General features: G+C 37.9%; 3 protein-coding genes and 2 pseudogenes across 5 annotated transcripts in view; 3 read left to right on the forward strand and 2 right to left on the reverse strand.

Moving 5' to 3' along the window:
• Positions 1 to 398: 398 nt before the first annotated feature.
• Positions 399 to 1,520, reverse strand: LOC148876601 (glutathione transferase GST 23-like). Its single transcript, XM_088973716.1, has 2 exons — positions 921 to 1,520; positions 399 to 800 (listed from the first exon to the last, which is right to left on the reverse strand). Exons 1-2 carry the CDS (start codon positions 1,230 to 1,232, stop codon positions 474 to 476), a joined length of 639 nt encoding a protein of 212 aa, XP_088829842.1. The 5' UTR covers positions 1,233 to 1,520; the 3' UTR covers positions 399 to 473.
• A 5,101-nt stretch (positions 1,521 to 6,621) lies between these two features.
• LOC148876602 (glutathione transferase GST 23-like) lies at positions 6,622 to 7,633 on the reverse strand. The gene is made up of 2 exons (XM_088973610.1): positions 7,212 to 7,633; positions 6,622 to 7,096 (listed from the first exon to the last, which is right to left on the reverse strand). Exons 1-2 carry the CDS (start codon positions 7,521 to 7,523, stop codon positions 6,743 to 6,745), a joined length of 666 nt encoding a protein of 221 aa, XP_088829736.1. The 5' UTR covers positions 7,524 to 7,633; the 3' UTR covers positions 6,622 to 6,742.
• Positions 7,634 to 14,300: 6,667 nt separating this feature from the next.
• LOC148876603 (putative glutathione S-transferase) lies at positions 14,301 to 16,013 on the forward strand (annotated as a pseudogene). Its single transcript, XR_016104424.1, has 2 exons — positions 14,301 to 14,646; positions 15,544 to 16,013. The product of XR_016104424.1 is annotated as a putative glutathione S-transferase (transcript).
• A 3,457-nt stretch (positions 16,014 to 19,470) lies between these two features.
• Positions 19,471 to 20,856, forward strand: LOC148876604 (putative glutathione S-transferase). The gene is made up of 2 exons (XM_088961832.1): positions 19,471 to 20,017; positions 20,381 to 20,856. Exons 1-2 carry the CDS (start codon positions 19,709 to 19,711, stop codon positions 20,735 to 20,737), a joined length of 666 nt encoding a protein of 221 aa, XP_088817958.1. The 5' UTR covers positions 19,471 to 19,708; the 3' UTR covers positions 20,738 to 20,856.
• A 2,224-nt stretch (positions 20,857 to 23,080) lies between these two features.
• Positions 23,081 to 25,172, forward strand: part of LOC148876605 (uncharacterized) — a 47,375-nt pseudogene continuing 45,283 nt past the window's right edge. Inside the window, exons 1-2 of the transcript XR_016106627.1 lie at positions 23,081 to 23,377; positions 23,468 to 23,554. The product of XR_016106627.1 is annotated as an uncharacterized LOC148876605 (transcript). The remainder of the gene's footprint in view (positions 23,378 to 23,467; positions 23,555 to 25,172) is intronic.

The raw sequence follows: 25,172 nt of genomic DNA on the forward strand, positions 1-25,172 counted from the left end.
CACCTACCGGCTATTATCCGTTCATCGTCCCTTCATTGTTGCCGCCTCACCATCGCCGACTCATTATTCCTCGGCTGATCTTCATTCACCACTGGTAATCTCTGTATCTGCATCTGCAGCTGCCGCTGCCGCCTTACCTTGCCGTTGGAAATACCATGATAATTCTTGATTGAGCCGTTGCAATTGATGGGTGAAAAGTGAAAACGTATCTTGAATTAAAACCAAATACAATTATAAAAAATTGCAGAAAAGTTTATTATGTATTTAATATTATATTTTATATAAACAAAAATGTTTATAATTGAAAATTATTATTATTATTAATGATAAAAATGGATAAAATAAAAAATAAACATCGAAAGTCGAAACTATCTCAAGCCCTGGTGAGAGCAGAGAATTTCAAGAAAGGGGAAGCCATGATTTTGACTTTTTTTCTCATTATTACAGCGATTAGTCCATCATCTCAATCGTCTCTATCTACATTTCAAACAGGCCAACATTCTATGGAGATCAAGGTTGTCTCTTATTTCTGAGACCTCCTTGAAATTCTCCATCCATGCATACAGGCGAGGGAACGCATGGGCTTCCACCACCTTCACGCCTGAGAGCTCTTCCATCGGTCCGATCCAGTGAGCAAGCCACCCGAATGCTATATCCACCATTCCAACTCTGTCTCCGCCGAAAAACTTCTTCTCTCCAAGAGCACGCTCTTCAATGGTTTTCAACGTTTCTGGCGTCTCTTTGAGTGCCTTCTCCTGTTCTTCCCCAACAGTCCAAAACGCTGCAAAGAAGGTTGCTTGCTACATGACCAAAAACATCAGAAAATAAGAACGCAAACAGAGGATCATCTCAACGTTTTTAAATCAAACACCTAGTGGTCTACGTGTGTCAGTCTGTGCAAGAAGTGAGAAATAAATTACCTTGCCTTCCAGATATTTAATCCAGAACCGAGCTTGGGCTCTCTCATAAGGATCTTGTGGCAGCAGCGGATGATCATTCGGCCATATCTCCTCGATGTATTCGAGGATAACGATGGACTCTGCAATTGGAACTCCACCATGTACAAGAACAGGAACCTTCTTGTGAACTGGGTTGTACTCCAAGAGCAAAGAACTCTTGTTGGAGAGATCCTCTTCCATGTACTCAAATTGTACACCCTTGAGCTTCAGAGCCCAGATTACTCTGTAAACAAATGGGCTTGGAAAAGCTCCAAATAGCTTCACTTGTTCCATTTCTTGGATCAGATCGATATGGAAGGTCTTCTACCCTGTTATGTTCATTTAAACTGATCAAAATCGATCGAGGTGCTATTTTGGATACCAAGATTATCGTTTGAATGTTCAACTCTTGGAAGAATTTAGAGGGCCACTTGTTCTGTTTTATTGCCACAGACAAAAGTAATATCAACTTTGGTAATCTCTAGTGGTATTGAAGCTTCAATCCGATTTCGACCCATGTGCTGACCAGTGTGACTGATCGACGACATCCATTCTTGACCATTTTTGAGGAGGTTCGTTGTTCTGACCACTTCTTCATTACTTGCGAGGTTGAAAGTAGAAAAGGTTCGTTGGTTTGAGCTCATTCTTTAGGATAATATCGGATGAGGGCGGATTTGGCCGTAGAGTGATATTGTGACACATGACACCTCGGAACAAGTAGGCGACACCCGAAACTATTTAGGCAACAACTTGTCTTAGCTAAGTTGATGGTGTTCCACCTGGCGGCCTGTCCCAGGCATGACCTGGCGGTCTGGCTCAGGTGCCAACCTAGCGGCCTAGCACAGGCGCCGACCTGGCAACCTGCGAGACGTGCTCACTAACAAATTTGGCATGCATATCCTAACACTCCTACGATCCTTAGAAGTTGGCCCACGTGCTGAACGATCCGGAGGGTGATCAACGTGCATGGCAGTTGCCTCAGGGAATCTCAGACCACTTAGACGACTTCTCGGAAATCTCGGATGCGATGCGTGAAGCCCACGCTAAAAAATGCCTATATAAAGGCACCAACCTCAATGGCATAGGGGGGCAAGTAAGCATATTCTAGCTCTCATACTTTGTGATTTTTAGCTTGCAGTCTACTATGAGAGTACTGACTTGAGCATCGGAGCAACCTTGCCGGGTTAGCCACCCCGGGTCCTTTGACATTGATTCCTTACAAGTCTCTAAAGAACTACGAAGCTCAACAATCAATCCAGTTTGCCACCAGGCAGCTCAGCCCTTTGGTCAGCTTGGCAACTAATAGGCAATTCGGCCCTCTGGTCAGTTCGGCACCTAATAGGCAGCTCGACACTCTGGTCAGCTCGTCATCTAACCTGCCTAGCTCGGCCCAGTCAGTTCGACACCTAACCTGCCTAGCTCAGCCCAGTTAACTCGGCACCTAATCTACCCCCAGCTCGGCTTGGTCAACTCGGCATCCTGATCCTCATCCAGCAAAAGTTCATTTCGGCCTCTGAATCATCAGCCACTTGAAAGAAGACCAAATAACGAGGTAGTAAGTCCAAAAACTTGATTCATCAATATCCAAAACAAAGTTTGTTCTGCTGTAAGCTTACGGATATTGACTTTGCAGCCCCCCGTTTACACGTTAATAACGGGTTTTGTTTACGATAATTTCTGGTACGAATTCTTTCTTACGACTTTTACCTTCAATTTCTACCCAAATCACATAACAGCTTCAGAAATCTTAGCACAATCATATTATAATTTATTCTTCCTTAATGACTATCCTTTTTTACCAAAAAAACTCACATAATAATTATTTATCTTTTGCCAAAACAGGGGAAAATCGGATTCAAATAAATCAAACCATTTAACTTATATTGTTGAAATCTACTTAGTAATTAAAATAGAATGAAGACTCATCCTAAACCGAGTAAATTAGGATTTAAGGAAGAGAGAACGAGGAAAAGATGAAAGTGAAAATAGCATGGTTTTTAAAATCAGACTGGACTAGATGGTTGGATTGGAAAAACTGGGAATCGGTCAGGCGACTGGTTCCAGTTTCCCTTAAAATCGGATTTTTCATAAAAATCATTAATTTTGGTCAGCAAATCGTTGACCATTTATTATTATTTATTTTTTTTAAAATATTAAATTTTTGTCAGAACGGGTCAACCATTCGGGTCAAAAGTTGGACTATTCGACCTAATAATCGGACCTCTAATCGGTTCGGTCTCTAGGTCAGTTTTAAAAACCATGGGAAATAGGAAGGAAAGAAAAAACGTGCAATTTTGGGTTCATGAATTATGGGCTATATAAATTGAAAAATAAATAATAAAAGTAACTAAATATTGGTATTAGAGTAACTGTGGGCTGTGTTAAGGTATACATGGGAACACCACCACTTATGCAAAGAATAGGTGACGTTCATTCATTGGGTCTATTGCCTTAAGTCTATGGCAGATCCGGCTTCAAGTTCTTGCTTACACCGTTCCACGAGATCACATTTCCGCCCCACAACGCCTCACAACACATCTCTGCCATGTGTTAGGAACATCTCCCGATGATATTATCAAGGCTGATACTATCATCAGAAGATGTTCTCAATACATGACAGGAATGTGCTGTGGGGCGGAGATGTGAACTCCCGTCCCACCAGTCTTTTTGGGCATTGCCCTGACAAAAGCTGAACTCTTTGCATGACCATTTGTGTTTATTAATTATTTTTTTTTGTTATAAAATTACCTTTAACCCAGCTGCAACCCATATATAATTAAAATATATGTTTTAATAAGATGAACTAGCAGAGGGGCCCTGCTTGGAAGGGGCTAGAATGAAACCGTCGATCTGTCAACCCATTGATCCGATCCTTAGCCAAAAATTGTTAAATCGGTCAATGACCCATTGAACTAAGTAGTCAAACCATTGACCCGAAAACTGGTGGTCGGAATGGTTCCGTTTTCATGTTGTATAAGTCACACGCTCTAATGACATAACACGTGTAATGCTTAATGGACCTTCTGTTTTCAGGTTGTATAAGTCACACTCCAATGACATAACACATATGATAATGCTTAATGGACCTCACACACTCAATATTTTGCATGTAATTTTTGTTGTCAGAATGGATCGTTTATTTTATTTTTTTTAATTGAAAACTATCTAAGCAACCAATTTCGTTTTACCCCAATCCTAGTCCCTGGCCAAAAACCATTGAATCGGTCAATGACCCATTGACATGAATGGTTGAGCCATCAACCAATTGACCCGTTCAATGGTTTCAGTTGTTTTTTATTTTTTTTTAATTTTTATTGTTAAAATGGGTCATTTGTTCGAACCGAACGGTTGAATCATCGACCCGAAAACTGACTATTTTTAGGTCGTATGAGTCACACGCTCGAATGACATAACATATATGATACTGCTCAATGGACCTCACACTCAATTTTTTGCCTATAGTTTTTGTTGTCAGAACATATTATCTGTTCAAACCGGATGATCAAACCGTCAACCTGAAAACCGGTGGCTAGAATGGTTCCGTAATTTTTTACTTGTAATTTTTGTTATCAGAACGGACCATCTTTTTGAACTAAACGGTCGAACTGTCGGTTGTCAGAACGTTATTAACAACATTTATCAATAATAGTAAGTAACTATACTATTTAATTAAATAGTCATTAATGATAGTTTTAATAATATTATTTAGTTGTTTTTAATATAACAATAATTATTAAATTTATGAATAGGATTTATTAACAATATTCATTAAATTAATAAATACAAAAATTAAATTAAATTAATGGTATTTATTAGTAATAGTCACTAGTTATAATATTTTATTAAATACTCAATAATAATACTTTTAATAACATTTTTAATTATTTTGAATATAACAGTAATTACTATATTTATTAACAGTATTTATAATTTTAATTTAAAGTAAGATTTAAATAAATATCTATTTATTAATAATATTTATAATAACAGTAATTATTAATTATAATCACTAATTATATATTTATTAAATTATTGTAATAATCAGTAATTATTAATACAATAATAATTAATTATTAATTAATTACTAGAAATGGATTCATGTTACTACACTATTAATTACTGTAATTAATTAATAATAATTATTATTAGTTAGTAATTAATTAATTATTATTATTAATTAATAATTAATTAGTAATGAATTATTATAATTAATTACTGGAAATGGGTGCTTGCACGTGCGACCTACTCGCACGAGTAGATTCCATTTCCTAATGACCATTCACTAAAATGGTGTTTGGTATCCATGTAGTTTTTCGGAGCAACAAAAAAGTTATTGGTTGATTTGTTTATCAGATAAATGGCTTTCTTGAAAATTGTGAGCCGTTTATCAAAAAAATATCAAATCTGATGTTTCATTTTCAAGACCTTTTATTTTTACTGTTTGGCTTATATGATGCCTAGTAATGTTATTGTGCTGAAAAACGCTTATATGATGCCTAATAATATTTAATAGCGCTTAAAAAAAATCGCACAAAATATTTAAAACAGATTTTGTCTCATTTTTTTCAAGGCAAAATTATACCAAACATTTATTTTATAAACGCCATTGATACCAAACAATCACTAAATTTTCTAAACCTCAAAGATCACCATGATTATTATTTATTAATAAAAGTTATGATGAATTTAAAAGAAATGTAAAAAAGTTTTGGTGAATTTTAAATAGTATTTTTATCCTATTAATTAACCACGTGTAACCCAAAAAATTGTATCTATTGAAATATTATAAAAATCGGCTTATTTGCTTTTGGATGATATATAAATGACATATAGTTAAAACCCAAATTTTACAGGTGGTGTGATCTGTCATTAGTCATAAATTCAAGCATTTGGCCACGTCAGATCACAGGTGACTCACCCGGAGGTGACCCTATAATTCTCATTTCCTTACCAGTTCCTATTGCACTATTTGGTTATTTGGTTAGTCGCCCTCTCAGCCACAATCATTTTTTTAATACAAAAGAACTTAGAGTCCGTTTGGTTCATAGTTAGAATCGGAACGATTCTTTGTAATGAATTTCATTAAAAAAAAAATGAGAATAGAATTCCGATTCTGCCCAACCAAACAATCGGAATCGAAATAACCAAACCCCTTTTCATGTGTGACTCCTTTCTGATGAAGCGAAAATTTTAGGGAGTCTCGTTTTCATTGATTCAATCCCATTTGTGCGAGAACCAATACAATCAAAATATTTTACTGGTTGAATCAATTGTCACTTTCATATATTTACTAGGATATATATGAGGAGATCACGGGTATTTGGGGGTGGCAAATTGGTCTTATATCTGTACACAAAGGATTAGGGGGGTTTCGTGTAAACATAAAATACCTCCCAAATAATTAAACTGAAAAATAAAAAAAAAGGTAAGCCATTTATTGGGACTTTGGGTTAAATGGTTCAATAGATCAACTAGTTGGGTCACAAGATTGTGGACTGAATCAGCAGTTTTTTGTTTCAAGTGATCAGTTCAGGGGAAGAAAACTGGACCAACGATGAATCAACCAGCCAACAGCTTAGCCGGTTTCACCCTACATACATACAAGATCTCTCTTTCACCTTCTTGTTATTGAATCGGTTTGGATCGATTTTGTGAATGATTCTCTAAAAAAAATTAAGTCTTAAAAAACAAAGGCCGAATGCCTATATATATATATATATATATATAATATCTAAAATATATTACATATATAATATATTCCAACCACAAAAGACCAAAGACCACCCAAGAATCTAGTTTTTTCATTACTGCGATTTGGCCACCATCTCCATTCTACGTTTCAAATGGACCAACATTCTATGGCGATCAGGAAGGTTGTCTCTGATTTCAGGGATCCCCTTAAAATTCTCCATCCATGCATGCAGGCGAGGAAACGCATGGGGTTCCATCAACTTCACCCCTTTGAGCTCTTCCATCACTTCCATCCAGAGAGCAATCCACCCGAATGCTATATCCACCATTCCAATTCTATCTCCACAGAAGAACTTCTTCTCTCCAAGAGCACGCTCTTCAATGGTTCTCAACACTTCCGAGGCCTCTCTGAATGCCTTCTCCTGTTGTTCCCCAACAGACCAAAACACTGCAATGAAGGTTGCTCCCTTCGTGACCAAAACCAAAAACTTCAGAAAACGCAAACAGAGGATCGTTTCAAAGTTTTTAAATCAAACATCCGGGCTACGAGTGTCTGTGCGCAATAAGTAAAAAGTGATTTACCTTGTCTTCTCCAAATTTGATCCAGAACCGAGCTTGGGCTCTCTCATAAGGATCTTGTGGAAGCAGCAGAGGGTTACTCGGCCATGTTTCTTCGATGTATTCGAGGATAACGGTGGACTCTGCAATTGGCTTTCCACCATGAACGAGAACGGGAACCTTCTTGTGAACTGGGTTGTACTCCAAGACCAAAGCACTCTTGTTGGAGAGATCCTCTTCTATGTACTCATGTTTCACACCCTTGAGTTTCAGAGCCCAGATTACTCTGTAAACGTATGGGCTTGGAAAAGCTCCAAATAGCTTCACTTGTTCCATTCTCGGATCTGATCGATATGGAGGTTCTTCTACCCTGTCATGCTCATTGATGTTGATCAAACATCAAAGATTTGGCTATTTGAATGGAGTTCAGCTTTTGTTGGGAAGCCACTTGTTCAGGCGTCAAAGCCACTCGGGATCTGCTGCGAACATTTGCATGTACAGCAGGCATCCTCATGGGAATTGAATTACACGTGGTCTGAGGTGGCTAAATTGGTTACCACGTGGCGAGCCTGAAATGTCAGGCACTCAAATCCCAATAACCCCTCTCCTTTATGATTTTGGGTATACCTCCCTGAGATTTCTGACAATCACCCCTGAGGTTCTTGTTGAAAAACCAGCAGTTACCTCGCTTTTATTGTTGTCTTGCACCAAAAATGTTAGCCAAATCCATTAGTTTTTCAAAAACAGCTATTTTACTCTTATATCTTTTAATTTATATAAAACTTTATTAAAATATTCTAAAAAGATTTTTTTAATTAAAAAATCTCCCAAATAAAATTGAAAAGAATAAATTAATTTTCCTCTAAAAAAAAACGTTAAGTCTAACGAAGTCTAAAGGATAAATCTGACATTTTGAATTATATTAAAAGATACTTCAATAAATTGCAAGAGTAATTTTATAACTTTGAAGTTTTCGTTATAAAGATAGAAGGGAGGTAACACAGGCTTTTGTGAAATTAGAGGGGAGGTTTTTATTAAAGTAAAACTCTGGAAAGGTAATTATGATTGCCAGAAACTTAAAGATGTCCGATTATTTTTTGTGATGTTAATTGGGCATGTGTAGCCCATTGAAGTTCAAATCAAATTACAAGTTAAACCTAATTGAATTTGTTGATCTTTACCCGTACGGATCTTCTGCTAGATCAATCTTTCTATCTCTATCTCAGCCAAGCAGAAATTTTTTGGTGTTATTTTTTATAGGGTAAATTATAAAGACCTCCTGTATTATAGGGTCTGTGATAAGGACCCCCTATATTTTATTTTGCGATTAAGACCCCTTTTCGTTAGCCTTTTATTGAAATCTGCTGTTTCGATATTTTTTAATCCTTATATTAACTTTGTAATAATTATTCGGAGAAAAAGACTGTTCATCTTCCCCAACCTCATGATACACGAACAACAATAGTTGTAGCGTCAACGACTTCCAAGTCCTTTCCCTCTTTCTCCCGATCTCTCTTCTTCCCTTTCCCCTTTCTTCTTCCCGATTTCCTCTGTATTTCATTGCTTGCAGGTGAATGATCTGAGTTTCGTAGTTGCAGAGACACCAACGTTGGCTAGAAGCTAATGGGTTACTTGTCAAAATTTCCATCATTCACTTAATCAGATTGCCTTATCATCTACTTAATGAGACAATTCCGAAAAGGTTAGAAGGAGATCATTGGATTGAAAACATAATGTATGTGAACAAGGCATCTTTCACTATACAGCAGCCTCCCAGTTCCCTCTCTCTGCCTCCACCACAAAGACCCAATTCGGGTTACATTGTTATTCAAGATGAGGAGTCTGTGGATACATGTTGTATCGGATTGTGTAAGGACTACAAATTTCGAGATCTGCCATTCCCTCAGAACAAGATGATTACAGTTCGATGTGTAACAGGGGCTGGGCTGGGGAGTACAGCTCGGAGAGACATGACGATGCCTACTTCACCCCAGTTCTTAACTAGCTGCTGTTTTCCAATCTATACTATGTCATAAAAGCACACGGGAGGCACAAAGGGTTTAGCCTTTTTTCCCTTACTACTTGTTATATCTTCCTCATTTCCTCTTTTAAGGTTCTAAAGGATTTAAATTTGTTCATCATGGACCAATACTGCTTCTCTCTCTTTTTTGATTTGTGCTTCAGTTATTTATGAATAACTAATGTTTTTCTTTCCAAACTCCGTCACCCATTGCCTTGGCTGATTGTGACACCATTTCCCTACCCACATCAATGCTTCGGATGGAACTGGGAGGTGGAGGCAGAGAGATCATTGTCTTTCCAAACGTGCGATCTGGAACCAATGGCACGGCTGCATGCGGCGGCCTTGGATGGATACGCTCCTTAGGAAAGGACTACATCCTGACCGTCCAAGCCCACCTACCTCCAAGCGGACTCAAGTATAAATAGGGAGCAACCTTCTCAAGGTAAACATCTGGAATCTAGACTCAAAACTACCTAGAACTCTCTAATTCCCCCTCTGGCCTCGTCCACCTTGTATTGCACCCACACTAACTTGACTATCGGAGTCTCCGCCTCGGGTATCAAGCCAGGGCCTCTAACATTCTCTCTCCTTTGCTCCTTGTAGGACTGGCCTAGCCCATATACAGCTCACTATAAAGCAATGCTGTAGTGAACTAGAAGGCCATCCATATCCAGCTCAAGATATCTTAAAATGGGAGAAGTGAAGTTGTTGGGAGCTTGGCCTAGCCCATTTCTTTACAGAGTCATTTGGGCTCTGAAATCGAAGGAGATAGAGTATGAATACATAGAAGAGGATCTGTCCAACAAGAGTGAATTGCTTTTGAAGTATAACCCGGTTCCCAAGAAGATCCCTATGCTTGTTCACAATGGAAAACCAGTTGCAGAGTTGATGATTATCCTGGAATACATCGACGAGACATGGCCGAAGCATCCATTACTACCCAAAGATGCACAGGAGAGAGCCACAACACTAATTTGTTTGAAATAATATTTGACCACCTACCTCCAGACGGTCTCAAGTATAAATAGGGAGCAACCCTCTCCAGGTAAACATCTGGAATCTAGACTCAAAACTACTTAGAACTCTCTAGTTCCCCTTGTGGCCTCGTCTAAGTGTTCCCATCTCAGGCTTCGTCCACCTTGTATTGCACCCACACTAACTTGATTGTCGGAGTCTCCGCCTCGGGTATCAACCTGGGGCCTCTGACATTCTCTCTCCTTTGCTCCTCGTAGGACCGGCCTATCAGCCCTCGGCCACTCTAGGCCTCAAACCACTCAGCCACTCCTTGGCTCAAAAGCAAATTGTGAAGGGATGGGAGATCCATCATATGGATGGCCGAACCCTACAGGAATGTTGGGCAAAATTTCAAAAAATTTCTTTCTCTCCCATCCGGGAATCATATTCCCTAATTTAGAAAACTGTATTTTCATGGTTCGTTCTTGAATCAAAACCGGACCAGATCTAAAACCAAAAGGAAAGTGAGGGATATACCTGATACGAAGTAAAATGAACTCCCAAAGTAGGTTTTCACGCCCAAAGAGAATGCCAAATCCGTTTCCACTAAAGATAACACAACATATGTTGAGATAGGATTATCAAGAATGGTTCTTCAGCAAAAACCTGGGATTCTTCACCAAAAAACGAGTAGGGTGGTGTGAGCACAATTTTTGATTGTTTATTCACCAAGAAACAATATAAGAACAATTCTTGATCACTCCAATAGGTGGAGATCAAACTGGGATGGCACCAAGAGTTGAGGGAGCGAAAAGACTACAGAAAGAATTGTGTATTTTCTGTGGAATTCGCCCCATATTTATAATCTTTTTAGGATCAACTTCCTAATCTGATTAGGAATGAGATTTCCTAATCTAAATCTTGTATTAGATCTGGACTCTCAAGTTGATAAGACTTATCTTATCCAATTGCTAATCCCAATCAGATTATAAACCTAGAATGACCCAATTTAATTAAACTTTTTAAGCCTAGTTCGAAATGGGCTTTAGGCCCATTAAGTCATATTGCTTACTTTACCCTTTAAGTGCTGGATGGTTTGGTTCTCTTTGTATGGCATGAGACCCTAGCATCGATCTACACATCAGCCACATGGGTTTAGCCTAGCCTTTGTTACAAGGCCTGGCCGGATTCACTATTATGGGCAGTGAACCCCTGAGTCCATTACCATGGGCTCTTAAGGGGCCCAACACTTACACTAAGTGGTCATTGGGTCGAGCCATCTTGTGAAAACCCAAGGACTGTGGGCAGATGTAAGATTAGTCCATCAGGTATTATCCTCAATGGCCTTACACTTAACCTCTTAGCCCATAATGATCAAACATTGCCCAACAAGAGAGGACCTCTCCCTCGATTGCAAGGTACAATATTACACTTTCTACTCACATGGATCCCGGGAATTAAAACCTTTTTGCAAACAATTTGAAACCATAATATATAAGTATATCTCTATATAAATATATTTTGCAAAACCAAATTTCAAACACATTTGAAATCCACTATAAGTACATCAATCTGATTGCTAAGACTTCCCTTAATTTACTCTAAGAAACTCAAGAATTAACTCCTAAGCTTCAACTAATATGGAAAGAAACACCCGGAACACTGAGAACTTGGTCATGATGGACCAATTTCAAGTGGTCCTCGACCGGCTTGACAACCTCGCGTAGAGGCTAGATGAGGTGGGGCGTCCGGTAGGAGGCTACCCTTAGGGCAGCCACCCCGTTGGTAACCTGGGGCACCATGACGAGCACGTGTCTCCGGACTCGTTGGCCATCGGCCCAGTCAGATCCAACAGGGCCGACCCCTCAAAGTCCGATAGTAGCCGACGTGCCAGCCAACCGTCGAAGACCTCCCGACCTCCTAGCCGAAGAGGGGAAGAATTTCCATAGTGTTGCAATCATCGCCAAGACCAAGAACATCACCACCACCGCTGAACCCAATCCTTATATAAAAGTCCGAAGCTTGGGCCGAAGCCCAATCAGAAAATTGAAAACATATTTTTTTTCTTCTTTTTTTATTCAATAAAAAAATATTTTAAATATTGTATACATATTTATTAAACAAAATATATTTTTTATTATTTAATATATATTATCAAGTCAAGCTCAAACTCAGGCTTAGGCTGGGCTTTTTTGAGAAAGCCTAAGTTCATCCAAAAAAAAAAAAGGTTGGACCCAATATTTTAGGCCCAAACAAGAACCCACAGTCCTAAATTTATGTCCAAGCCTAACTTAAAATGGGCACAAGTCTAGGTCTAAAGCCATATCTCATCAATACAAGTGATTCCTTATGGGAACATCGAGTGGAGTGGCAAATAGGGGTGGCCATGATCCAAGAGCTTCTCACAAGCTTTTCGAGCTCACCTCAGCTTGTTTTAAACCGAGCTTTGAGCTGAACTCGAGCTTGATATATAGGCTCGTTTGCTAATTGAGCCGAACTCGAGCCCAATAAAGCTCGACTTGTGAGGCTCACTAGCCTAATCGAGTCTAATATAATACATACATACATATAAATATAAATAAATAAATATATATATATATATATATATATAATAAATCAGTTTTATTATGTAAATAATATTTTTATATTTTATAATAGTAAATAATTTTTATAATTTTTAAATTTTTGTATATAAAATAAAATAAATATTATTATATGTATAATTTTTATTTTTTTAGAAAATATTAACTTGCAGTCAAGCTCGAGTCTAACCAAGCTCGAACTTGCGAGCTTTGAACCAAGCCGAGCTCAAACTCAAGTATCTAGCTCGAATCAAACTCGAGCTCGAACCTTCAGTGAGCCGAGCTCAGCTTTGCTTGAATCTACCCCTATTGGCAACTATATCGTGATGACCACAATGATCAAATTAGGCTTATGGTTGATAAAGCTCGGCTCGAATTGACCCCTAAATTTAAAATACCTGCAAATCGTGATGACTAAAATGAGCAAATCATGCTTATGGTTGATAAAACAGAAAAAAAGCAAAATAGGACCTGAGGTATGGTATTTAAATAGAAAAACGGTTATCTATGAACTACAATCTATCCAAACAATAAGCACTAACCTATACAATAGAAAAACTCAAAAACCTATACATCAAATTTTACAGGAAGATCTAGACTCACTGTCATGACACTTTGGCCGGGTTGAATAGTTTTCTACACAGACTTTGTCAACAATTCATACATTAAAATAGAAACTTAAGGAAAAAGTTTGTGAATAAAGAAGCCTAGGGTCCAAGCAAGAAAACTCTCCCATGAATCACCATAAAAGCAAGTGGGTATAGTGTTGAAGGTCATCCATATCTATATCCATATCCATTATAAAAATTATTTATTACATGTATATATAATAAAAGTTATTTATTTAATATCAGGATAGTGAGTTTCACGAGTTGAGATTTATCAGGCTTGAACTTGGCTCGATTAGTAAACGATGCTATATATTAGACTCGAATTCGACTTAAAATTTGATTTAAGCAAAATTGAATCGAACTTAAATAACTCATGAAAGGCTTAACTGGTGGCCACCCCTAAATTCTAAGGAGACTCATTGTTGGTGATTAATTAAATGCCCTGGAACTGTCCAGACCCGAAATGAAGGAAACTCTGCAGCTGACTAGCTTGCAAACAAAACAAAGGTCAAGACCAAAAATGAAGACTTCTCTGGCTCTCTCCTACTTAGCTCTGTCAGGTCTCTCCCGCTCTCTAGTCTTAGTTATTCCTCTCATGTAATTAAACTGCCCTGGAAGACGTCTGCCTCAACAGATGTCAGGGACTGGGTAAGCATCTTCCTTTACTTACTCTAATTACAGTGTAAAGAAACTCGATCTCGTCAATATATTATAACCTGCCCCCATTTGTTCTAATCCACAGTCAAAAATCAACATCAATTTCCAACTATTATATTTACATCAAATTTAATACTCCAAGATCAACTAGACCCACAGTCAAAAGTCGATCGCACCAAACTTTGAAAAGAAAATTTGACAATCAGAGAAAGTTTCAAGAAAGAAGCTTGGAACACAAGAAAAAGTAACCCCACGAATCACTATAAAGCAATGCTGTAGTGAACTAGAAGTTCATCCATATCCAGCTCAAGATAACTTAAAATGGGGGAAGTGAAGTTGTTTGGCCTTTGGGCTAGCTCAAATGTTTACAGAGTCATTTGGGCTCTGAAACTGAAGGGGATAGAGTACGAATACATAGAAGAAGATCTGTCCAACAAGAGTGAATTGCTTTTGAAGTATAACCCAGTTCACAAGAAGATTCCTGTGCTTGTTCACGGGAAAACCAGTTGCAGAGTCGATGATTATCCTGAAATACATCGACGAGACATGGCCGGAGCATCCATTACTACCCAAAGGTGCACAGGAGAGAGCCACAGCACGATTCTGGGCAAAATTTGCTGAGGATAAGGCAAGTATAAAATATAAGTAGTTGAAGATCTTGTTTTTAGTTGTAATCGAATACAAGGGTTCAATTGAAAATGCAAGTTTTCAATCCTCGCTTGCACTAATTAGCTGAGCCTTAGTCAAATATACACTTTGCAATAGAAATTTGAACCAGACTAAGGGGTGCAAGTCAGATGGGCTGCGTCAGCTTCAAGCTGAGGCCCAACCCTAAGAATTGGGTTTAAGTTCTGAGTCCGGACTGAGCCTGATGGCAAGCCTAATTTGTCTAACCTAGGCTTAACCCAAACTAAAATTTGATGCACTTGGGTTAGATTCAGGCCTGGACTGGGTTTGGGTTGGTCAATTAACCCAAACTAAAATTTGATATAAATACATATGCATGCGTACAAATGTTTGTATATATGTACATATATGTCATTATATGCATAAATGCATGTATATAGTGGAAATAGATTCATGTATGGATAGGGTTGGACCAGGTTTGGGCTACCTATGAGCTAGGCCCGGGCCCAATCCAAAAATTATGAAAAATAAAAAGACATACTCTTGAGACCAAACCCATCATGAGAAGAATTCTGGCCTGGGTCGGTCCAGGCTCGGATTGAGCCTGCCCAAGTTATGCCCCTAACTTTCGGACCAGGCTCCTTCAAATTTTAACAAATCCTCCGTCATCACCTGCCGAATTGGGATCTGCTCTCACAGAAAGCACTCCTCACACTGACCTCATCAGCCACATCCCAACATGTATTGAGAACATCTTTGTGGCTGGTACATGCTATCAGATCGGTGTGAGGAGCAGATCCGGACTCGAGCCTGCCCAAATTCCACTGCTAAATTCATGCTCACAAGAGAATTTATTTAGAAAATGGTGGCTGATGTACAAATAACCATTCTTATGTAGGGAGCATGTTTTATGACATTCTTCCGTTCCTGTGGTGAAGAACAAGAGAAGGCAAGGAAAGAATGCTTGGAAATGCTGAGAATGGTAGAAGAATACGGTGGGCTTCGAGAGAAGAAGTTTTTTGGTGGTGACACAATTGGATTGGCTGACTTGGCCTTTGGTGGGATTGCTTGCTGGTTGGGAGTGATGGAGGATATAGTATACCTTCCCTCGTTTGTATGCATGGATTCACAATTTCAACCAAGTGGGTGTGATCAAAGAGAACCTGCCTGATCGTGAGAAGATGTTTGTGTTTTTCAAACACAGGAGAGAAATTCTTTTGGCATCCGCATAATCTTCACCATATTTATGGGTTGCATACATCTATGTTCTCCTTAATTAGTCTATTACTTTGGCTTTTCCCTTTGAATAAGGACTCCCCATATATTTAGTGTATTTGAGGTTTCATTTTGAATAAGAGATGTAATTGTAGCACATCCCATTTCTTATTAGGGTTCTAAACGGTATCTCATTGTCCAAATTCAAATTTGAATTCAATCCCATTAAGGCTTAGTTTTGATAGAGTATAAATATAAATTTGTAGAGCGCAAAACCTTATATTTTGCATTATCGTATATGTATTTGTACCGTACATATTTGTATTTGTATTCTTTCCAAACTAGCATAAGGGTTAAAGTACCCCCATACTTTCACAAGCACTGAACTACCCAATTTCATATCAAGTGCTTATAATTGCAAAGTTCCAATTATACATATTGAAAACATCTTTGACACCCATGTCACACATCACATCAGATAACCACTTTCACTAAAAAAAATGTATGCATTGAATTGGTGTTGACATTTATAAAAGAAACATCAAATTTGGTGTTTCATGAAGAAGTGGCAATGGTACCAAATAGAAATACATTTTTTTTTATGTAAACAATGGCCTATTTTATCAAATATATGTATTGATAAACCCCAAACATTTTCTAGCAAAAGCAACAATCATACCAAACACAACTTTAGTTATTGGCAGATTTTTATTTGCAAGGACATGCCTAACCTATCGACAAAAGAGATGGCACATTATTACATTTGGTTCTCCTTTGCTATCATGTTCTTATTTTCTTGTTAACATTTGGTTCTCAAGTATAAATAGGGAGCAACCCCCTTAAGGTAAACATCTGGAATCTAGACTCAAGACTACCTAGAACTCTCCAATTCCCCCCGTGGCCTCATTTGAGTGTTTCCACCTTAGGCCTCATCCACCTTGCATTGCACCCACACTAACTTGATTGTCGAAGTCTTTGCCTCAGGTATCAACTCGAGGCCTCTAACATTATCTCTCCTTTGCTCCTTGTAGGATCAACCTACCAACCCTCGACCACTCTAGGCTTCGAACCACTCAGCCGCTCCTCAAATCGGAAGCAAATTGATAGTGTTGCCCTCAACCCATTCTAAGCAGCAACAATTGGCATCGTTTGTGGGAATGTCGCTAAGACTTCCCTTAATTTACTCTAAGAAACTCAATAATTAACTCCTAAGCTTTAGCTGATATGGAAAGAAACACCAGGAACACCCAGAACTTGGTCACAATGGACCAATTTCAAGTGGTCCTCGACTGGCTTGACAACCTCGTGCAGAGGCTGGACAAGGTGGGGCGTCTGGTAGGAGGCCACCCTCAGGGCAGCCACCCCGTTGGTAACCTGGGGCTCCACGACCTAGTTAGATCCAACAGGGCCGACCCCTTAGAGTTTGACGTGCCAGCCAGCCAGCCGCTGAGGACCTCCTGACCTCCTAGCCGAAGAGGAAAAGAATCTGCATAGTCTCGCAATCACTACCAAGACCAAGAACATCACCACCGCCGCTGAACCCGACCCTCATATAAAAGTCCGAAGCCTGGGCCCAAGCCCAATCAAAAAATTGAAAAGAGATTTTTTTTTCTTTTTTTGTTCAGTAAAAAAGTATTTTAAAAATTGTATATATATATATATATATATATATATATATATTAAACAAAATATGATTTTATATTTAATATATATTATCAAGTCGAGCTCAAACTCAGGCTTAGGCTGGGATTTTTTGAGAAAGCCTGAGCCCATCCAAAAAAAAAAAGGTTGGACCCAATATTTTAGGCCCAAACCTTAACCCACAAGCCTAAATTTATGTCCAAGCCTAACTTAAAATGGGCACAAGTCTAGGTCCAAAGTCATATCTCATCAATACAAGTGATTCCTTATGGGAACATCGAGTGGAATGGCAAATAGGGGTGACCATGAACCAAGAGCTTCTCATGAGCTTTTCGAGCTCAGCTCAGCTTGTTTTAAACTAAGCTTCGAGTTGAACTCGAGCCTGATATATAGGCTCGTTTGCTAATTGAACTGAGCTCGAGCCCAATAAAGCTCGACTCGTGAGGCTCACAAGGCTAATCAAATCTAATATAATACATACATACATATAAATATATATATATATAATAAATTAGTTTTATTATATATATATATATATATATAATATTTTTATTTTTTATGTATAATAGTGAATAATTTTTATAATTTTTAAATTTTTAAATTTTTGAATATAAAATAAAATAAGTATTATTATATGTATAATTTTTATTTTTTAGAAAAAATTAGCTTGCGGTCGAGCGAGAGCCAAGCCAAGCTTGAACTTGCGAGCTTTAAACTGAGCCTACCTCTAACTCAAATATCTAGCTTGAATCGAACTCGAGCTCAAACCTAATACAATTTCAATGAGTTGAGCTCGGCTTGGCTCGAATCTACCCCTATTGGCAACTACCTGCAAATCGTGATGACCAAAATGATCAAATTAAGCTTATAGTTGATAAATCTCGGCTCGAATTGATCCCTAAATTTAAAATACCTGCAAATCGTGATGACCAAAATGATCAAATCAGGCTTATGGTTGATAAAACAGAAAAAAATGCAAAATAGGACCTGAGGTATGGTATTTAAATAGAAAGACGGTTATCTATGAACTACAATATATCTAAACAACAAGCACAAACCTTATCAGTTATCACAGTGTCAAGAAACTTAAATTATTAGTTAATTAAACGTAAGCACGCGTGCCAACTGCTACATACTCTAGTCGAATTGTCCAAAGTCAAGGATCAATACAGGAAGATCTAGACTCACCCTCATGACACTTTGGGCCGGGTTGAGTTCTTTTCTGCTCAGAGCAGACTTTGTCAACAATTCATAAATTAAAAGAAAAGCTTAGGGCCCAAGCAAGGAAACTCTCCCATGAATCACCATAAAAGCAAGTGGGTATAGTGTTGAAGGTTATCCATATCCATATTCATATCCATTATAAAAATTATTTATTATTATATAAAAAATAAAAATATTTTTATATAATAAATTATATATATAATAAAAATTATTTATTTAATATCATGCTCGTAAGATTTATAAGTTAAGCTTTATCAGGCTTGAACTTGACTCGATTAATAAACGATCCTATATATTAAACTTGAATTCGGCTTAAAATTTGATTTAAACAAAATTGAACTGAACTTTTGACAAACCGAGCTTAATAAGTCATGAAAGACTTAACTGGTGGCCGCCCCTAAATTTTAAAGAGAGTCATTGTTGGTGATTAATTAAATGCCCTGGAAGTATCCAGACCCAAAATGAAGGCAACTCTGCAGCTGACTAGCTTGCAAACAAAACAAAGGTCAAGACCAAAAATGAAGACTTCTCTGGCTCCTACCCTGGGAGCTCTCGTACTTAGCTCTGTCAGGTCTCTCCCGCTCTCTAGTCTTAGTTATTCCTCTCATGTAATTAAACTGCCCTGGAAGACGTCTGCCTCAACAGACGTCAGGGACTGGGTAAGCATCTTCCTTTACTTACTCTAATCACAGTGTAAAGAAACTCGATCTCGTCAATATATTATAACCTGCGCCCATTTGTTCTAATCCACAGTCAAAAATCAACATCAATTTCCAACTATTATATTTACATCAAATGTAATACTCCAAGATCAACTAGACCCACAGTCAAAAATCAATCACACCAAACTTTGAAAAGAAAATTTGACAATCAGAGAGTTTCAAGAAAGAAGCTTGGAACACAAGAAAAAACAACCCCATGAATCCCTATAAAGCAATGCTGTAGTGAACTAGAAGGCCATCCATATCCAGCTCAAGATATCTTAAAATGGGAGAAGTGAAGTTGTTGGGATTTTGGCCTAGCCCATTTCTTTACAAAGTCATTTGGGCTCTGAAATCGAAGGGGATAGAGTACGAATACATAGAAGAAGATCTGTCCAACAAGAGTGAATTGCTTTTGAAATATAACCCAGTTCACAAGAAGATCCCTGTGCTTGTTCACAATGGAAAACCAGTTGCAGAGTCGATGATTATCCTGGAATACATCGACGAGACATGGCCGGAGCATCCATTACTACCAAAAGATGCACAGGAGAGAGCCACAGCACGATTCTGGGCAAAATTTGCTGAGGACAAGGTAATTATATACATACTAGCTTCTTCATTTAAAAAGCAATGAATTAAGCTGAAATTGCAAGCTTTCAAGCTCTGCTTACATTCACTTTGCAATTTATTGAAATCGGGTCAAACTAAGTTTGCGTTTGGATAATTTTCACCTTTCAGAATTTGTGTTTTCAAAGAAAAAACTTGAAAACGCTTCCAAGACTTCTTGTCATCACATTTTGTTTACAACAGCCCAAAGATTGAAAGCAGAAACACATAATAGTTTAAAGCCTGAAGCTTATCCAAACGCAACGTTAACCTAAGTTCATGACCCAGGATGACTTTATTAATTAGCATATAATGCCTGATGTGTTGGGGTTTTATTTATTTAATGTAGGGCATATGCGTATGGAAACTCTTCCGTTTTAGGGGTGAAGAACAAGAAGAGGAAGACGAAAAAGAAATCTTGGAAATGCTGAGAAGCATAGAAGAGCATGGGCTTGGAGAGAAGAAATTTTTGGGTGGTGACACAATTGGATTGGCTGACCTGGCCTTCTTTGTTGTTGCTCACTGGTTGGGAGTGATTGAAGATGTAAGAGGCGTGAAGCTGTTGGAAGCTCATAAATTCCCTCGACTGGTTGCATGGATTCATGATATCAAGGAAGTGGGTGTGATCAAAGAAAACCTGCCTGATCCTGAGAAGATGGTTGCCTTTATCAAACGCAAGAGGGAGATGATCCTGGCATCTGCATGACTACAGTGCTGTGTAGTTCAACTGCTCAACTCATATGGGTTCCTTTAATTTTATGTTCTCCATTGTCTATGTTTATTTATTCATAATAAAGAGGACTCTTGGTTGTTTTAAGGCTAAAATTTATTATTCCATCAACAAAAAAGAATAAATAACTGGCTGATGACCCAGTAATTGAGATGGTCAGTCTACATCCCTCTAAGGAGATGTTTGGAACTGTGGCCGTTTTTCAAAAAATGGTATCACGTTGGATCTATATAGGTGTTTCAACAAATGCCTTTTTGTTTGGTTTAGGTGTTTATTGAAAAATTGTGCATGTCTCGTAATCAGGACCCCACCGATGTATGAAACGTCAAATTTGGCGTTTCAAGCATCAATGAACCGTTTCCCTCAACGGTTGACTGATTGACGATTACGTGTATCTTATGTGGTGTTTACTTGTTAGCACATATATGAAAAACGGTGATTAAAATCACCTTACCAAACAGCATAGTGTTGCTCACTGCCTATGTGGCAGAAATACTCCCAAACAAAATTAAAACATTTTTTTTTTGAAAAATGGATCTTGAAAATAAAAGTTTTTTTTCTTGAAAATCAATCCCAATAAACGCCCACGCTTCCAAACACCATCTAACTAAGTGATGGATAATAGAACACCCTTGAAACTGCAGGTTCAGTGGGCATTACATGCACCCTGTTCTGTCCCTACTCTTGATTATCCCCTGTAATATCAATAATAAAAAAGAGTCCATGCTATACAATTGGAGTCCCTCAGTGGCTCAGTCACAACTGTGAGAAATTCTGATATGCCACCTGTACAATTTGGGTCCAATCAGAGATTACTTGTACATCAGCCAATAACAAAGAAGCCCGTTTGTGCAGAATTTCAACCGTAGCTACTTGCTGACAGGATAGCAATAATAAAGGGGAGAGAAGGCCAACCTTTTCACTTGCCACGTGGCAACTAATTTAACCACGTTAGATCACATCTTATTCGCCTGTTGATGATACTCTCATTTTCGATTCAATTTCATATACTATACTGGGCAAACTTTTCTCTGTTGTAAAATTAATGATGAGAAGGGAGAACGGAACTTGATTTCTGAACCGAAGTGCAGCAAGTGTTGCAGAAATGAACCGGTGTCGGTCAGCCAAACTGGCTAGTGCGAACGGGTCTAGGATTGAAGATTGAATACCTATGGAGAATGACAAAGTTGAAATTACTTCTGACTTCTTTCTTTTTTGTGGAAGGGAAACAGAACAAGTGGATTTCTAGCTTCTAACAAAAGTTGAACATTCAAACGAAAAACTTGGTAACCAAGCAAGATTCATCTTTTGTCTATGCAATCCAATTTGATCAAGCTGAATTAGTAACAAACATATTTTGGGCTGATGCACGAGTGGTAATTGATTATGGTCAATTTGGTGATGTTGTGTGTTTTGACACAACATATAGAACAAACAATGAAAATAGACCATTTGCAGTTTTTGTTGGAATGAATAATTATAAGTAATCACTCATTTTTGGTGCTGCATTACTATATGATGAAACTGCAGAAACATTTGAGTGGTTGTTCAAGACTTTTGTAAAAACACTGGGTGAGAAAAGACCAAAGACAATTTTAACTAATGATGATGCAGCCATGGCAAAGGCAATCTCTTTGGTGTTACTTGAATCACATCATTGATTATGCGTATGGAATATGTTCCAAAATGCTGCTAAACACCTTAGCAATATATTTGAGAAATTTAAGTCATTCTTTAAGGATTTTAGCAAATGTGTGTATGAATACGAAGAAGTTGATGGATTTGAAAATGCATGGGAAAGTGTGATTGAGAAATACAATCTTCAAGACAACGATTGGTTGTAAAAGTTGTACAACAAAAGACATAGATGGGCTTTAGTGTTTGGGTGTCAAACATTTTCTGCTGGCATGAGCACTACACAAAAAAGTGAGAGTTTAAATAATTGTTTGAAGAACTATCTCAACATCAAGCACAATTTGTCCAGATTTTTTCGAAATTTTGAAAGAGTAGTTGTTAATAAGCGATATGAAGCGTTAAAAGTGGAATTTGCAGCAAAACAAAGCTTTCCAACATTGCCAGTGTAATTAGATATATTGAAACAGGTTGCTTGCATATATACTCCGCCTATTTTTTCTGTGTTTTATACTGAAGTATTGCAACAATTAAATTGTAGAATTGATGAAGATCATGTTTTGTCTGAAACAATAACTGAATTTATAGTGAGCGTGTCTGAAAAAATGGACTATTGATGCAAAGGTGACATCTATTGGAATTTCATGTAGCTCTACTAAAAGTTTGGATCAAAGCATAAGAACAAAAATGCGTTACAAAGAGTTGAATCATTTGTTTACCCAAATATCAAGTAGAGCTATACATGCTGAGGATGCATATAATGTTGCCACGGAGGTTGCAGAAAAGCTTTTGAAAGATGTTACTGAATGTTTAAAATACTCAAAAATTGATCAGCTATGTGATGCATCAAATAGTTTGGGAGTAGAAATCAATGATACTATCAGCTCTTCTTTCACAAATCTTAATGGTAGCAATAATGCCATTATCACCGAAGGAGTTGCATTAAAACAGCGAAAGGAAATAAACAAAAGGTGCCTAATACATGTTATTCAAAGAGGCCAAAGAATGTTTTAGAAAAGTTTACTTTTATTTTACTTTTTGCTTGTGATCGCTAATTAAATTATGACAATGTAGAAATTTGGAGGTGGAGGTGATATAAATAAGAGGAGGACAAAACTAACAAAGTCAAAAGAAGTTGATGAACCTCCCCGATCTGGACAGGTATTGCTTTGATTAAATTGTGAATGTGTTTTATTGTTTTGATTAAATTATTCATTCATATGTGTTTTTATAGGCACAATTCTCAAAGAATTATCTTTTAGTTTCTAGTCACGAGTGTAATAACATAATTATTTGACAGGGATTAGTAGGGATTGTAGAATATTCACAAGTAATGACCTCTAGCAATTTGAAAGTTGGAATATTTTTTTTTTCTCAAATTTCCTATGTTTTAAACTATTGGACCACTAATTTGATTTTATTAACTTTTGGCTTTCAAGTTGAATTTCCCTTGGGGATTACACAGTGCAGAAACTATCAATGTGGACCCACCAAAGAAGTCAAACACATGAACAATGATTCACATTAAACGATTTTCTTTTTACAATGCATTAAAGTATTTATTTTGGTTTTAATAGGTAGAATCTATCAAAAATGGTAAAAATGTATGTTTTATTCAACTTGCAAGAGTATTTGTCTTCTTAGCAACAAGTTGATTACCAACTTCAAATTTTCTTTTCTTTTTCTTTTGTTTTACGAATGTTATTGATTTTTAAAGGCTAACATTGTTGATTGGCATATAACTTAATCTGCTTGAGTGAACTGTTATATGCATGGTTTTTAAAATCGATTCGGATATCAAACCAGTCAGGGTCCTATTACGGGGTTAAACGGTCCGACCGTTTGACCCATTTTACCATCCATTAAATGATCGTTACAAAACATGTTTTTTCAATGCATAGTTTAAGAGCATTGGATGTTTTGACGGTGACAGAGAGACGTGCATGAAACAAACAAAGATTTCTTTGACAATTAAGGGCATGGATGCTTTGCAACATAGTTACTATTCACCAAGGTTTTCGGACCGCAATTGACCCCAACGGTCGAACTGTTTGGCTCAAGAACCGTACAGGAAAATGGTTCCGTTTTACCTCAAACCCAATTTTTGGTTAAAACATTGTTGAAAATGTTAATAACCTATTGATCCAAGCAGTCGAACCGTTGACCCATCGACCCATTGAATGATTGGATTATCGACCCAAAAACCAGTGGTTAGAACGGTTCTGTTTTCGGATCGTTTTTTAAAATGTCGCTATTGACGAATCTCTATTCCTTGGTTGAGTTCTTTTTTGGTAAAAAGACTTGATGGATGATGATTTGACCCGACCCCTCGAGACAATGACACGTGGACTTGACTCAGCACGAGCAACAGTTCACCACCAAAGCCTGACTGCGACTAAGTAACGAGCCTGTAGGACAGCTCGCTATAGGGGGAGCTCGCTACAACGTGAACTCGAGGTCCCCTGAGCTACTGAAAGGGAATACTCCAAGACTATCCCAACTTGCGAGGTAGGGTAACCAGCTTGCTCCAACACTTAGGCAGAAAGGCTGCCCCAAAGACAATCTCGATGAGGATCACCTCGAAGTACCCTTGGGAGCTCGCTATGAAGTAGCTCGCGATAAGATAGCTCGCTGCGTGATAGGGTAGCTCACGACTAAGCGACGCGATGCTCTCAGGAAGCTTCTATCTGACAAGACCGTACCCGTCAGATTGCGCCACGCCTCTTGACTGACGATGCAGTTTTTGCCCATTTGACAGACTGTGCCCACGCCTCTCAAC

The sequence above is a fragment of the Nelumbo lutea genome, chromosome 1 (genome assembly GCF_056320005.1).
Source record: "Nelumbo lutea isolate HS-2025 chromosome 1, American lotus-T2T, whole genome shotgun sequence".
Taxonomy (NCBI): domain Eukaryota; kingdom Viridiplantae; phylum Streptophyta; class Magnoliopsida; order Proteales; family Nelumbonaceae; genus Nelumbo; species Nelumbo lutea.